The sequence below is a fragment of the Triticum urartu genome, chromosome 2, assembly GCF_003073215.2.
Source record: "Triticum urartu cultivar G1812 chromosome 2, Tu2.1, whole genome shotgun sequence".
NCBI classification, from domain to species: Eukaryota; Viridiplantae; Streptophyta; class Magnoliopsida; order Poales; family Poaceae; genus Triticum; species Triticum urartu.
In genome coordinates this window covers 294799465-294812769 of record NC_053023.1, presented here as the reverse complement: position 1 = coordinate 294812769, position 13305 = coordinate 294799465, and the positions used below count along the sequence as shown (strand labels likewise).

At 41.4% G+C, this 13305-nt stretch overlaps 1 protein-coding gene and 1 long non-coding RNA gene across 7 annotated transcripts; one reads left to right on the top strand and one right to left on the bottom strand.

Moving 5' to 3' along the window:
- Positions 1-637: 637 nt before the first annotated feature.
- LOC125537080 lies at positions 638-1663 on the bottom strand. The gene is made up of 3 exons (XR_007295580.1): positions 1457-1663; positions 1050-1193; positions 638-957 (listed from the first exon to the last, which is right to left on the bottom strand). It is a non-coding gene; the product is annotated as an uncharacterized LOC125537080 (long non-coding RNA).
- Positions 1664-5629: 3966 nt separating this feature from the next.
- LOC125537079 (ATP-dependent DNA helicase PIF3-like) lies at positions 5630-12108 on the top strand. 6 transcript variants are annotated; one of them, XR_007295577.1, is made up of 3 exons: positions 5630-5891; positions 6127-9823; positions 9963-12108. XR_007295577.1 is itself a non-coding variant. In XM_048700373.1 (2 exons), exon 2 carries the CDS (start codon positions 6337-6339, stop codon positions 7531-7533), a length of 1197 nt encoding a protein of 398 aa, XP_048556330.1. In that variant the 5' UTR covers positions 5630-5891; positions 6208-6336; the 3' UTR covers positions 7534-12108. The 6 variants fall into 6 exon arrangements, 3 of the variants coding, with proteins under 3 accessions (XP_048556330.1, XP_048556329.1, XP_048556331.1); XR_007295578.1 differs by having other exon boundaries at positions 6127-10994; positions 11725-12108; XR_007295579.1 differs by having other exon boundaries at positions 6127-10994; positions 11097-12108.
- Positions 12109-13305: the final 1197 nt, after the last annotated feature.

The window sequence follows — 13305 nt, the reverse complement described above, 5'->3', positions numbered from 1 at the left end:
AGTAAAGTAGTATATAAATGGTATATTTCTTTACAGAGGGAGTACGCTACATGCATGATGGTGCTCAAGATGTGCCTCCATGTGTGTGACATGGCTTTAGCTTTAAGATTAGACAAATTGTTTTTCTTTTCTTTCTGAATGAGTGCCCAGGCAAGGGTAGGAGCTCGGCCATTTCATATTGTAATTCTTCTGAGAACTGTCTAGGTAATTTTAAGAATGAATATATTTATTGAAAGCTATATGCATGGCTTTAACTCTTCGGTGAGGTATTCCGTTAAATCAAATGTAATCCTCTTGGATTAATTTTCACTGTCAACGTGGTCTTCGACAATGGGATCCTCTCTCTCCCTTTATTACTCCCATCAAGATATGTAGAAGAGGCCCAGGCATCTCACATCTTTTATTTGTAGATGATACTATGTGAAAACAGATTTCTAGATCGCACGTGTAAGAGGAAAACAATCTAATATAAAGTACAGTACGTACTACCCAGCTTACGACGCCCAGACAGAAAAAGGTAAAGCAACTTAGAACAAATCTCAAAGCATACTCAGTTTGGACGCCCAGACAGAAAAAAGTAAATTTATAACAAATCTCAAAACATACTCCAACCTACTATACTGGATTGGACGTGGAAGAGAAAAATACAATCAGAAGCATACACCAACTTGGACTCGGACATGGAAAACATACACCAACTTGGACTCGGACATGGAACCAATCGGGAACCATACACCAACTCGGACTGGCAAAGGTTCTATACTAATATAAATACCCAGCTCTCAGAGATTGAACGCCCAGAGAAAAAAGTGCCACCAGCTAAGTACACGCCAAGCAATCTCCAAGCTACAGCGCCAACCAAAACAAAGGAGCAGTCAAGTATGTTCCTTGTCTCCCGTTTTCGTTCTTCCCAATGAATTCTTGAATCTCACACATGGTATTTGATACTCATCAGTCCTAAAAAAAATGCAAAAATCAACCATGAGATGTAGGATCAAGAGAACAGATTTTTACATAAATTTTCTTTTTCATAACAAAAGCAATATTACCTATGTTTGATGTCCAGTAAAAAAATACCATGTTTCATGCATCTCACATGCCAGGATGCTCATCCGATACATATTGACTTCACATTCCAGGCCAGTCTAGCAACAAATTATCTTGTATTGCATTACAAAAAATTTCTTTCCATCCTGCAGGAAAACATTTGGACCATAATCTCAAATCATGGATGCTAAGGAAAAAAGAAGAAAGAGGGATAGAGAGCGGTATGAACACATGACCGATGAAGAAAGGCATGAGAAACTCAAAAAACGCTGTGAAGCCTATCAACGAAACAAAGTATCAGGAAAGACACCAGAACAGAAGGCGGCAAAATGTGCAAAAGAAAAAAAAAAGATATGCAAATATGCAAATAGAAAAGAAGAAAGCAAGAATGGAACAAATTGAAGCTCACCGTCAATCGAAACGCAACACACCATCCAAAGATTCAATAGCAATGAAGAACCCTGAATATGTCGCAACTGAACAGGAGGAGAGCACTTCTACATTTACTGTAAAACACAGGGATCATGTGGCAGCGGGAGAAAGGCAAGCGTTGCTACACCGTCGTAACGAAGAATTCACAAGAAGACATAAGCAAGCTATTTCTGTATCATCAAAAGAAGATGAATCCATGACGGAAATCTGCAACGAAAACACTCAGCCTCTAGAGCAGCCACAAGTCATGACTTACGGTAATAATCTCAATTTTATACTTGCATTCCAAGTAAATATAAATCTGTCTGTACAACTAACCATCTATTTTGGACAGACATCCCCTCCTTAATGTTTCCAAGCATCAGAGAAACAGATACACCAACACAATCATTATACAATGATGATCACAGTAAAGTAACTATGTGGAAGGACATCCCCTGCACAATGCTTCCAACAATCAAAGAAGTGCATGCACGAATACAATCACTATGCAATGATGGAATCATATATGAGCAAGAAGAAACCATTAAAGAAATAGATGCGGCAGCAAAATCAATGTGCAACGAGGATCAAGGTAAGGTTATCAATTTCATATATGTTCTTTGGCAATTCAAACAAATATATATGTATAGGAAAAATGCATTCTACCACTAAGGGGTAACTACCCCCATCCTTACTGCCGTACGATCTCATCACGGTGTGGAGGATTGATTTTCTTAATGGGTTGCGGGTCGAGGAAAACTGATATTTTTGGAGCCCGATTGGTTGGTTGGCCGGTCCGATTTTCTTGGTACTTCTGATCTTTATTTGGTCTTTGCTGTGTATACATAGTACTATAACCGATCGGAGGTAAGGTGCGTTCAGAAAAATCAGATCTGGATGCAACCTAACAATAATCCTCTTTCTCTTTCTCTCTCTTCCCCATCCATTAACAAGATTAGGATCGATGGAAATTACCAAAAGAGATCAGATCGAGGTACGCAATAACGTGACTGTTTTCCATTCATGTGTCTTGCTAATTGATTTCCCTTTTTCACGGCCAGGCAGTGGCGCACAACAATTTCGTTTTACTAATGGGCTTGACTTGATCCATCTGCTCTCTCTTTACGAGAGGAAGCTGAATCGGGATAAATCATTAGAAGTAAAAGGAGGTAACGCGGCATGCACCTTTATGTGATTTCCACACACGCATCATGCTAGCTAATTTTTAATTGTTCTTATTTTCATGCACATACATCATGCTAATCTCTTTCTGGCTTTTTTTGTTGTTGTGCATGGATCAATTTTCCCTGTTACTGCACCGCCGGCGACGCAACCTGCGACCATGGCTACATTGTACGGGCTATCCCTACTCAGCCTCAACGAGCACCAACAACCAATCTGTGACTGCTCTGACGGGCGGCGGCGGCACCGATAGTGTACGGCTTCATATGGGACGGAGACCTACGACTTCATCTCTGCCATGACAACAACCCATGGGTCACTGCTCCGCGCGGCGGCGGCGACGACGAACGACTGTACCTGGCCTTACGTGTGAATGGTCTCGCACAGTGGTGGCCACGATGATATACATACAACTGCACACAGCCGACCAGTGACTACTCCCGGCAACAACGACGAACGGCTGCTCACAACCGATGACTGCTCCTGTGTCTAGACAACGATGACTGCTCCTGTGCTCTGATGTGTATATTAAGTTGATCATTAAGTCATAGATTTGTGTATGCACATGCATTAGCACGCATCATCATCAGACAAACAACCCATGTCTTCAAAAAAGTCTTCTAGCTAGTATATGCAGTTGCTTCAAGGTGTAGTATGTCATAGATACTTCATTTAATTTTATACTACAGTTACGTAATTTTTCAAGAGGCAATCTCACAATATACTATAGTACTTGTACCTGTACATGTGGAGAGAACATTTTGAATACGCCTTTCAATATCTTGGTATCTTCATGTATTTTGTTCATTCAGACATACTCTTTATTTAGAGTCTATACTCTTGTCGGAGACACTCTTTTTTTTTTAAATACACCAACCATATACTCCATTCTTTATAAAATACCATGTACTCCAAAGAACTTCTTTATACACCATACTACTTTCTTCTATATATGTATTTCATACTACTTTTTCATACACTACATTCTTAAGAATACCCTCACTTGTTGAATAAAACTAGGTTTATGAGAAACGAGAAGTATATCAAAAAGCACACGGTCCCCGTGTCCCCATTCTTAACTGAAAATACACATATACTACATACTTTTTCTATGGGACAGATACTACATACTCTTTTTCTACGGGACAGATACTACATCCTCTTTTTTTATGGGACAGATACTACATACTCATTCCTATATAAAGAGTATATTGTATGGGGCATGTATAACAAACTCATTACTTTTGAGAATGGAGTATGTATAACAAAATCGTCTCTTTCAAGAATGGAGTATGAAGGACACTGATTTTCCAGAGAGTAAAAGGTATATAACAAAAAAAAGTACATAAGCTGATCGTTGTTGGAACTTGGAAGTACGGGGTAGATATACTAAGCTACTAGTCACTTATCCATTCAGCGTGATCCATGTGCATGTGGCCAAGAAATTAGCAGATTTGTTGTAGGTTGTTGCAACAGTGCGTTCAGTTTTCTAATTGGTTAATTAAACAATCTAGTGAGTTGACTGTTAACGGATCCATTTCAACCCGGTAAGACATTTTCGTACATGCACAACGGGACAGGTGGCAGCAAACTAAGTAGGAGGTAACTACCACTGCTTGTAGTTAAAATTTGTCATATATATATATATATATATATATATATATATATATTTTACAACACAGGTAATGATGGAGTAATATTTGAAGAAGACACAGACGAAAATGAATACATATTCACCAGTGAAGGTATGCTTAATACAATTAAAATAAATTTGCAACATTACAATACTACTTACTAAATTTAATATGCTGTATATCAAATCAGAGTGGGGCAGAGAAGTGGAAATTGAAATCATAGAAGGCGACGAAGACCTCAACCCTGATCCATATGATCTTGTCTACAGCAACATACCAACAAGCACAAACGTGCTCGAAAAAGAAGAAGATTGTTGTTTCTGCCATGCAACCAAATTCAAGTATGAAAGTTAGGGATTATGCTGCAAAAAGGACAGATAAGACTAGCCAATCCAAATACACCACCGGAACTAATGAGGCTTTGGACAAGCAACGAGTCTGATGCAAGACATTTTCGGCAAAATATAAGATTTTTCAATGGGCATTTCTCGTTTACTATACTATACTGCCAGCTCGACAGAGACACAACAGACATGCGAATGGCCGGTATTTACACCTTTCGAGCACATGGTCAAATATATCACAACATACACTCATTTGGTAATAGTCACTCAGATCCAAAGCATCTGGAACTATACTTCTACGACGATGATCCAAGCTTAGAGCATCGATACCGTCGTTGCCGTGAGGAAATGTACGAGCAAGACAAGCATGTGATTGCAATAATAACAGATATCCTACGCGGTAACCCGTACTCTCAACAGTTTAGGAGTTTGGGACAAGCCCAAAACCTTGAGGACTACAGACTGATCTTGAACTTTGACCAGAGATTGGACCAAAGAACATACAACGAGCCAATCAATTCGGAGGTAGCTGCAGTGTGGATTGAGGAAATGAAAGAAGAGATACTTATGACAGAAATGTAATATTACATGGGAACAACAACGAAAAAAAGCACATTCGATCATATTACGGGTGCTATGATCCGTTATCGTATCCTCTATTCTTTCCAAGAGCTGAACTGGGTTGGCATAGGAAAATCCCGAAGAGGGAAACACGAGAGGAAGATATTGGTGCTAAAAATATCAGTAATGACGATGACCCAGGTAAAAAAAAAATCAAATACTATTACATAAAAATTCAATTTTCATATACACTACCACCTATGCAACTAACTTTTTATGTTGCAATATTTGCACAGATTCGGCCAATGGCCTATGGGCTAAAAAGTATGGACACGGCAGGAATTGCCGATTGGCCGTGTTGACACGGCGGGATACGGCTGGATACGTGTATCCCCCAGTATCCCCTGATTTTCGATTAAAAAAAACCCAGGAACACGGCGGGACACGTACGTGACACGGACGAGATACGGCCCAGCCCAAAAACAGCCATGGCCCAAAACGAAACCCTATTTTTGCAGGAATCACACGCAGCTCTCCACACAACAACGAGGGACTCCCAGGTCCCAGTCTCTTCTGGATCGAAGCCGCCACCTCCTGGAACGAAGCCGCCGCTGTCTGGATTCGCCGCCGCCGCCGCCGGCGACGCTTGGATCCGACCGGCCACCACACCCCCACACCAGAAGGCAGCAGTCTCTTCTCCTGACGGCAGGTAACCCTCTCCAATCCCTGAACTCGCACCCTCTCCTCCACTTCTTGACCTGTTTTATTCAGATTTGATCTTCCATTAAGCTGCTGGATGTTGTGCTTGCTGCTTGCTAGCTGCTGCTCTTTGAATGCCTGTAGATTGTAGTAGTAGTGTACTAGACTACTAGTGTAGTACTGCTTGTCTGCTTCAGTGCTTCTTTTTCCTAGCTTAATATCATCCTGCTCATGAATGCTTGTAGAGCATGTCATCTGGGAGTGGCACAGCTGGGTTATGTCTTCAACTCTTCTAATCTTCTTTACTGTTCGATGTGTTTTGCAAGATGCAACTTGCAATGACATGGGGGGACAAGAATCAATCAAGCACTTGATAAAAGAGACACAACCGAATGGGGGCAGTATCTCTATTCTAATCTTTTTCTCCTTTATTTTCTGTATTAACTCTATATTACATGACATATTTTTATTTTATTTTATATATGCTCACCGTATCCCCGAATGACTGTATTTGGAAAATGCCGTATCCCGTATCCCTGTATGTGTATCCCCAACTTTCCGTCCCCGTGTCCGTGCTTTTTAGCCTATGGGTAACAATGAAAGAATACTACTGTTATAAATTCCATACACGACCAGGCATATTCAACCCAATTTTGCATGGCGGACGCCTTTTCCAGCAGTTTGCCGTAGATACATACAACAAGATTGAAAGCTCCAGACTGGATTACATCTGGCATAATCAAAAGAAAATAAGGGCTGACCTATACCAAGGCCTTCTAGACAGCATTCAAGCTGGAGAACAGAATGGAGATGCTGTCGGAAAACAGAGAATACTTGCCTCGTCATTTATTGGAAGACCACGAGATAAACTTCGTCGATATCTCGACGCTATGGCTTTAGTTAGAAAATATGGTAAGCCAGACGTATTCCTAACAATGACCTGCAACCCCAACTGGGAGGAGATAACACATGAACTAGAGAATGGACAAACAGCACAAGATCGCCCAGACATTGTAGTTCGTGTTTTCAGGGCGAAGCTACAAGAAATGAAGAAGGAACTATTTGAGAAGGGCATTCTTGGAAAGGTTCAGGCATATACATATGTCGTAGAGTTCCAAAAGAGGGGATTACCCCATGCTCACTTTTTGCTCATCATGACTCGAAAATACAAGTACACATGTCCAGAGCAGTATGACAGAATCATATCCGCAGAGCTCCCTAACAAGCACAAGTACCCAGAACTATACAAGATGGTAATCAAACATATGATGCATGGTCCTTCCGGTGCATTGAACAAATTTTGTCCATGCACAAAGAATCGTCCATCATGCAAGAACAATTATGCAAGACCATTTAACGAAACTACGATTCAAGGCAAGGACTATCCAATATATAGGAGACACAACGACGGCCGGACTGAAACGGTCCGAAATTGCAAACTAGATAACATGTGGGTAGTTCCTTACAATCCCTATCTGTTAAGGATGTTCAACTGCCACATAAATGTTGAGATATGCTCAAGCATTAAAGCCGTGAAATACCTCTTCAAGTACATCTACAAGGGTCATGACCGAGCATCCGTATCCGTAACAGACAAAGTAGACGAGAAGAAATCGACGAGATTAAGCAGTACAGAGACGCCCACTGGGTGACACCTCCTGAAGTACTGTGGAGAATATATGGCTTCGAACTAAGTAAAATGCACCCACCAGTCTTGCAACTGCAGCTACATATCCCAAATATGCACATGGTTTCATATCATGGCATGGAAAAATTACAGAATGTTATCGACCGTGAAGACACGGAAAGATCAATGTTGACTGCGTACTTTGAAGCAAACAGATGGTATGCAAAAGCACGAGGCATACTATACAGAGAGTTTCTGGAACATTATACTTGGCAGAGTCAGGGGAAATTTTGGCAACAGAGGAAGCGAGCCGCTGTGTTCCAGGTTGGCAGGATCGTCTCAGCACACCCGGCTGAAGGAGAACGATACTATCTTCGAGTCCTCCTAAACCACGTGACAGGCGCCACCAGCTACAAAGACCTACGAACAGTCGATGGACAAGTAATGCCAACCTTTCGAGAAGCTGCAGAAAAAAGAGGTCTCATTGAGGCAGATATCACATTGGATGACTGCATGACAGAAGCGAAGTTGTTTCGGATGCCATCATCGCTACGACGACTATTTGCGACAATCTTGGTTTTTTGCGAGCCCAGCGACATACGCAGCCTCTGGAACAAACACCTTGATGCAATGTCAGAGGACTACAACAGAAATTGCAAATGCAAACACACAGTCGAACAGATGGTTCTGAAAAATATAGAGACATGTTGCACTCAATGGGAAAAGACATAGAATCGTTTCCTCTTCCAGAGATCGACGAACAGCATGAGATGACAGACGACATACCGAGGGAGATCATTGAGGAAACATCCATCGAGGTGGAACCCGAGGACACATCTTTGCATAAGAACCTAAACAAGGAGCAGAAGGAGGCCTACGACGAAATCCTAGCAATAATTGACGACCAAAGTGGAGGTATATTCTTTGTTGATGGACCTGGAGGCACGGAAAAAACTTTTCTTTACAGGGCTCTCTTAGCCACAATACGCAGACAAGGCAAGATTGCTGTAGCGACAGCCACTTCCGGTGTTGCTGCTTCAATAATGCCCGGAGGGAGGACCGCGCACTCGAGGTTCAAGATTCCACTAAAAATAGACGAGGGGGCTGTTTGTGGATTCACAAAACAGAGTGGGACAGCCAAACTACTGAAAGCAGCATCACTAATAATCTGGGATGAAGCATCTATGACCAAGAGGCAGACAGTGGAGGCGCTAGACAGAAGCATGCGGGACATAATGGACAGGCCAGAACTTCCATTCGGAGGAAAAACAGTCGTATTTGGAGGGGATTTTAGGCAAGTGCTACCTGTTGTCCGAAAGGGAACAAGAGCCCAGATAGTAGATTCATCACTACGCAAGTCTGTCCTCTGGAATTCAATGCGTCAACTGAAGCTCGTGCGCAACATGAGGGCTCAAAACGACCCATGGTTCGCAGAATACCTACTACGCATTGGAAACGGAATCGAGGAGACAAATGATGATGGTGAAATACAACTACCTACAATTATATGTGTGCCAAATAAGACGGATGACAATAGCCTTGATAGACTCATCGACAATGTCTACAAAACGGATAATGCTTCCCTAAAAGATCCAAAGTACATCACGTCAAGAGCAATTCTATCAACAAGGAACGACTCCATAGACAAAATCAACCTAAAAATGATTGATCGTTTCCAAGGGGAGGAGATGATGTACCACAGCTTCGATTCGGTAGAAGACGACCCACATAACTACTATCCACCAGAATTCCTAAACACTCTCACCCCAAATGCACTGCCTCCACATATGTTGAAGCTCAAATTGCCCAATCATACTACTCAGAAACATCGACCCTGCTAATGGACTATGCAACGACACAAAGTTGGTCGTACGTGGATTTCAAAAAAATACAATTGACGCGAAGATTGTGGTGGGACAACACTCTGGAATGCGAGTTTCCTGCCCAGGATACCATTATGCCCCTCTGACAATGACATGTTTCCGTTCAGTTTCAAGAGGAAACAGTTTCCAGTCAAACTCAGTTTTGCAATGACAGTAAATAAATTACAAGGCCAGACAATACCAAATGTCGGCATCTACCTGCCTGAACCGGTTTCCTCACATGGTCAACTATATGTCGCACTATCTAGAGCAACCGCGACATCAAACATAAAGATACTAACAGGTACACATGATGAGAGCAAGCAGAAGAACAAAAAGACCAGCATAGACGACACATACACAAAGGGAGAGAAGAAAAAGAGAAAGAAAAAAACCAGTACAAGCGGGACATATACAAAAAATATTGTCTACAAGGAAGTCCTAACCAAATAGGTAATACAACCTTTCAATTTCTTCTTCAAAATTTCAATTACTACTTGAAAGGATCGTCATTTTAAAAAAAATAAAGTGTTTATATTTCAAATTACATTCTTCATTTTCTAACCTTAAACATACTACTTGGATTCTACAGAAACATTGCAGCCAGATGACAACTTCGCAGTTAGAATTCAGAACTTCATCGTCTTCAAGGAGACAAGACTCATTTGTGTATATACAAACAATTCATGATTTCATTCTCGTGTACAATGTCCTCAAGAACAAAATCATTCAAAGTTTTATTAATCATGTGTCAACCAAACTCATTGATGGTTTTGCTACAACCAACACTTTACTTTCAATTTAATTTGTGATTATATCCAACTCCCAATGCTTATATATGTGATGTACATAGACTGCTAACCCTGCTCAAACTGAAATACATCTATTTGACATTTAAAAACAACCAGAAAGAATGAATATTCATGCAAAAAGTACCACAAAGTAACAAAACAAATCACAAAGTAACAAAAGGAGAACAGGATCAGATCAAATTCTATTTTTTATGTGATTCTAAAACGACCCTAAAGCTAACCTAGACTACTGATAGTTATTTCACATATTAATTATTATCAAACAAATATTAAAACTAAATCTAATCACACGTGCTTAAGTTGGATCAATATTAATAGGGGTAGGGGGGCTAACACTGCCAATGCCGGTCCCAAGCCCGGAAAAAATTGGAGGGGCCAAAAACAAATTAACACTGCACCTTAAGATCCCACACAAAGCACGGGCTAGAATTTTATATTATACTGTCACTCTGGATTGTTGTATCAATCAGACAGATATGAACTTACTCTGTGAAGACGAAGCTGATGCTTTTTTTTGGTATACTAACATTGGTTTAAAATTTGTTCAAACACTACTCGGTGTTATTCAGAGCTAGAGCATGAAAAGAAGTTAATGTGCTTGACACATGCAGACGGGCCTGAAGAAACTGGTGGAAGAGAAATGTGTACCTGCTTGAGATGTATCCTCTTAGAAATTACTATTGGATAGTAAACATAAACTGGAACTGCACCAAGCAATTGATTTTGCCACATTGAAGAAGATGTTCAAAACAAATTTGGAGCGGAGAGCCTGCAGATTTGTACCAGAGACACTTGAACAATCAAAGAGCAAGGTGAGATTACAAAATGTAATTAATTAATCTTCATTGCAATCAGAGTGGGGAACAAAAGAGAGAAGAGGGGAAATGACACGCATTACCTTTGCAATATTGGAGGCGACGTCACGGAAGCAAGGGGGTCGAGGATGGGTGTGAAGACCAGCTCCCCGTCGCCCTTCTCGAAGAAACCGAGGACGGGGGGCCTCCGGTGGTGGGCGACGAAGCGGTGGCTGAAGGAGGGGGCGGTGGCGACGCCTCCGCATAGCTTGGAGACGAGGGAGGTGCGGAGGAGCGAGGAGGGCAGCGGGGGGACGCGGAGGAGGATCTCCCCGAGGAGGTCCTCGTCGTCCAGCGGCGCGGCCGTCGGCGGGTGGCGGCGGCGGAGGGCTATCTCATCGCCGCCGGCCTCGTGGCTCATCTGGATGTGGATGTGGGGCTCGACTGGAGGGAGACGCTTTTTTTTAGAATACTGGAGCGAGACGCATAGGAGGGGTGAGGAATACACGGGCTGGCCTCACTTGAAAAGCTCACTGACCCTTGGATTACGGCCCAACAAACATAGAAGATACGTACAAAAAAAACCTATGCTTTTAACCCTAAAAACAATTACCTATGCTTGTTTTGAGGGTGAAAAAAAAGATGCCTATGTTTTTTTTGTGAGGGTTAAAAAGATGTCTATGCTGATTCATAATGTTAGTGTTTCTCTAGAATAACTGATGTTGCAGTTTTCTCTCTAACTATTTAGGAGGACGAGCTCTACAAAGATCTCCAAGGAAGCCGGTGCTATTATCCATCGAGAAACGAAACCGGCAGCACCACACCCTAGCGAAGGCGAGCCCCGGCATCGGCCGGCGGCGTCGGTGGCGCTAGAGCCCTAGACGGGTCTGATGCATCTGTTTTTTTAAGACAATACTACGTCTGGTGTTGTGGAAGTGAGTAGACGAAAAAGCAACAGGAAGTGCTCGTGGGCTGGAACGGCCAGATGGATTCAATTAGGCCTTTACATTTTGTCCAATCACTATTCTAACAGACCGGGAAGACCAAAGTGGGCCTAGCAAATGTAAATATCGCATCGAGCAACATTTTTTCTTCTTCTTTTCGGAAGGGGCAATTCCCCATATGCGGATTTTACCCTTTGGGCCATATGCTCCCTAATGAAAAGTAAAATCAAAATAATATTAAAAAATAAAAAATTCTAAAATTTATAGATATTCTGCTTCGACGGTGAAAAAAGTGAAACATTTCACGCCTGGAGGGCCATGGTTAGAGAATGAGGATTCCTTTGAAATCTGAGGAGAGAGAGGTACGAGACGATGGATTTTTGAACTCTAATTGTTGGCTACATGCGCAGCAACGACTCTGAGCTAGCAGCTACCAATAAAACACCTACACTCTAAATGCACCAAAACAATGGCAAAATAAATAAGAAATGAAATATAATATTCTAAAAAACACCTTCTTAGAGAAAAAAGTAATCGTGTTTTTCTAAACAACAAAAAAATTGATTGAAAGAATATTTCATACACAACTACTATTTCATAGAATGAAATGAAAATGACGAGCTGAAATAGATCATGACAAACATGGTTAGGGTATGCTCAAATGTCAAAGTCCAAAATGAAATACTAAGTGTAACCTTATTTCTAACATTTACAATAACTAAATTAAAAAAAGTCTTGAATAATGGCATATGGAGCATGTTATATCTAAATTTTCACCCGGTGCAACGCATGGGCATATGTACTAGTTACTCATATAAATAGAACAATCATTATTCTTCGATTTAAATGAATAACTGTCTCGCTTCAAACAAGATTCAGATATAATGTTCATGCTCAACGCTGGCACCATATAACAATTATTCAGGTCTAAAACTAATCCTGAAGGTAGATATAGAGGTAGCGTGCCGACGGTAATCACATCGACCTTGGAACCATTTCCGACGCGCATCGTCACCTCGTCCTTAGACAATCTTCGTTTAATCCGTAGCCCCTGTTTCGAGTTATAAATATGAGCAACATAACCAATATCAAATACTCAGGCGCTACTACGACCATTAGTAAGGTACACATCAATAATATTTATATGAAATATACCTTCCACTTTGCCGTCCTTCTTGTCCGCCAAATACTTGGGGCAGTTCCGCTTCCACTGACCAGTCCCTTTGCAGTAGAAGCACGCAATTTCAGGCTTAGGTCCATACTTGGGTTTCTTCCCTTGAGCAGCAACTTGCTTGCTATTCTTCTTGAAGTTCCCCTTCTTCCCTTTGCCCTTTTTATTAAAACTAGTGGTCTTGTTAACTATCCATTCTTGATGCTCCTTCTTG

Coding starts and splice junctions, on each gene's coding strand:
- LOC125537079 (XM_048700373.1), top strand. CDS start 6,337: ATGACATATTTTTATTTTATTTTATATATGCTCACCGTATCCCCGAAT.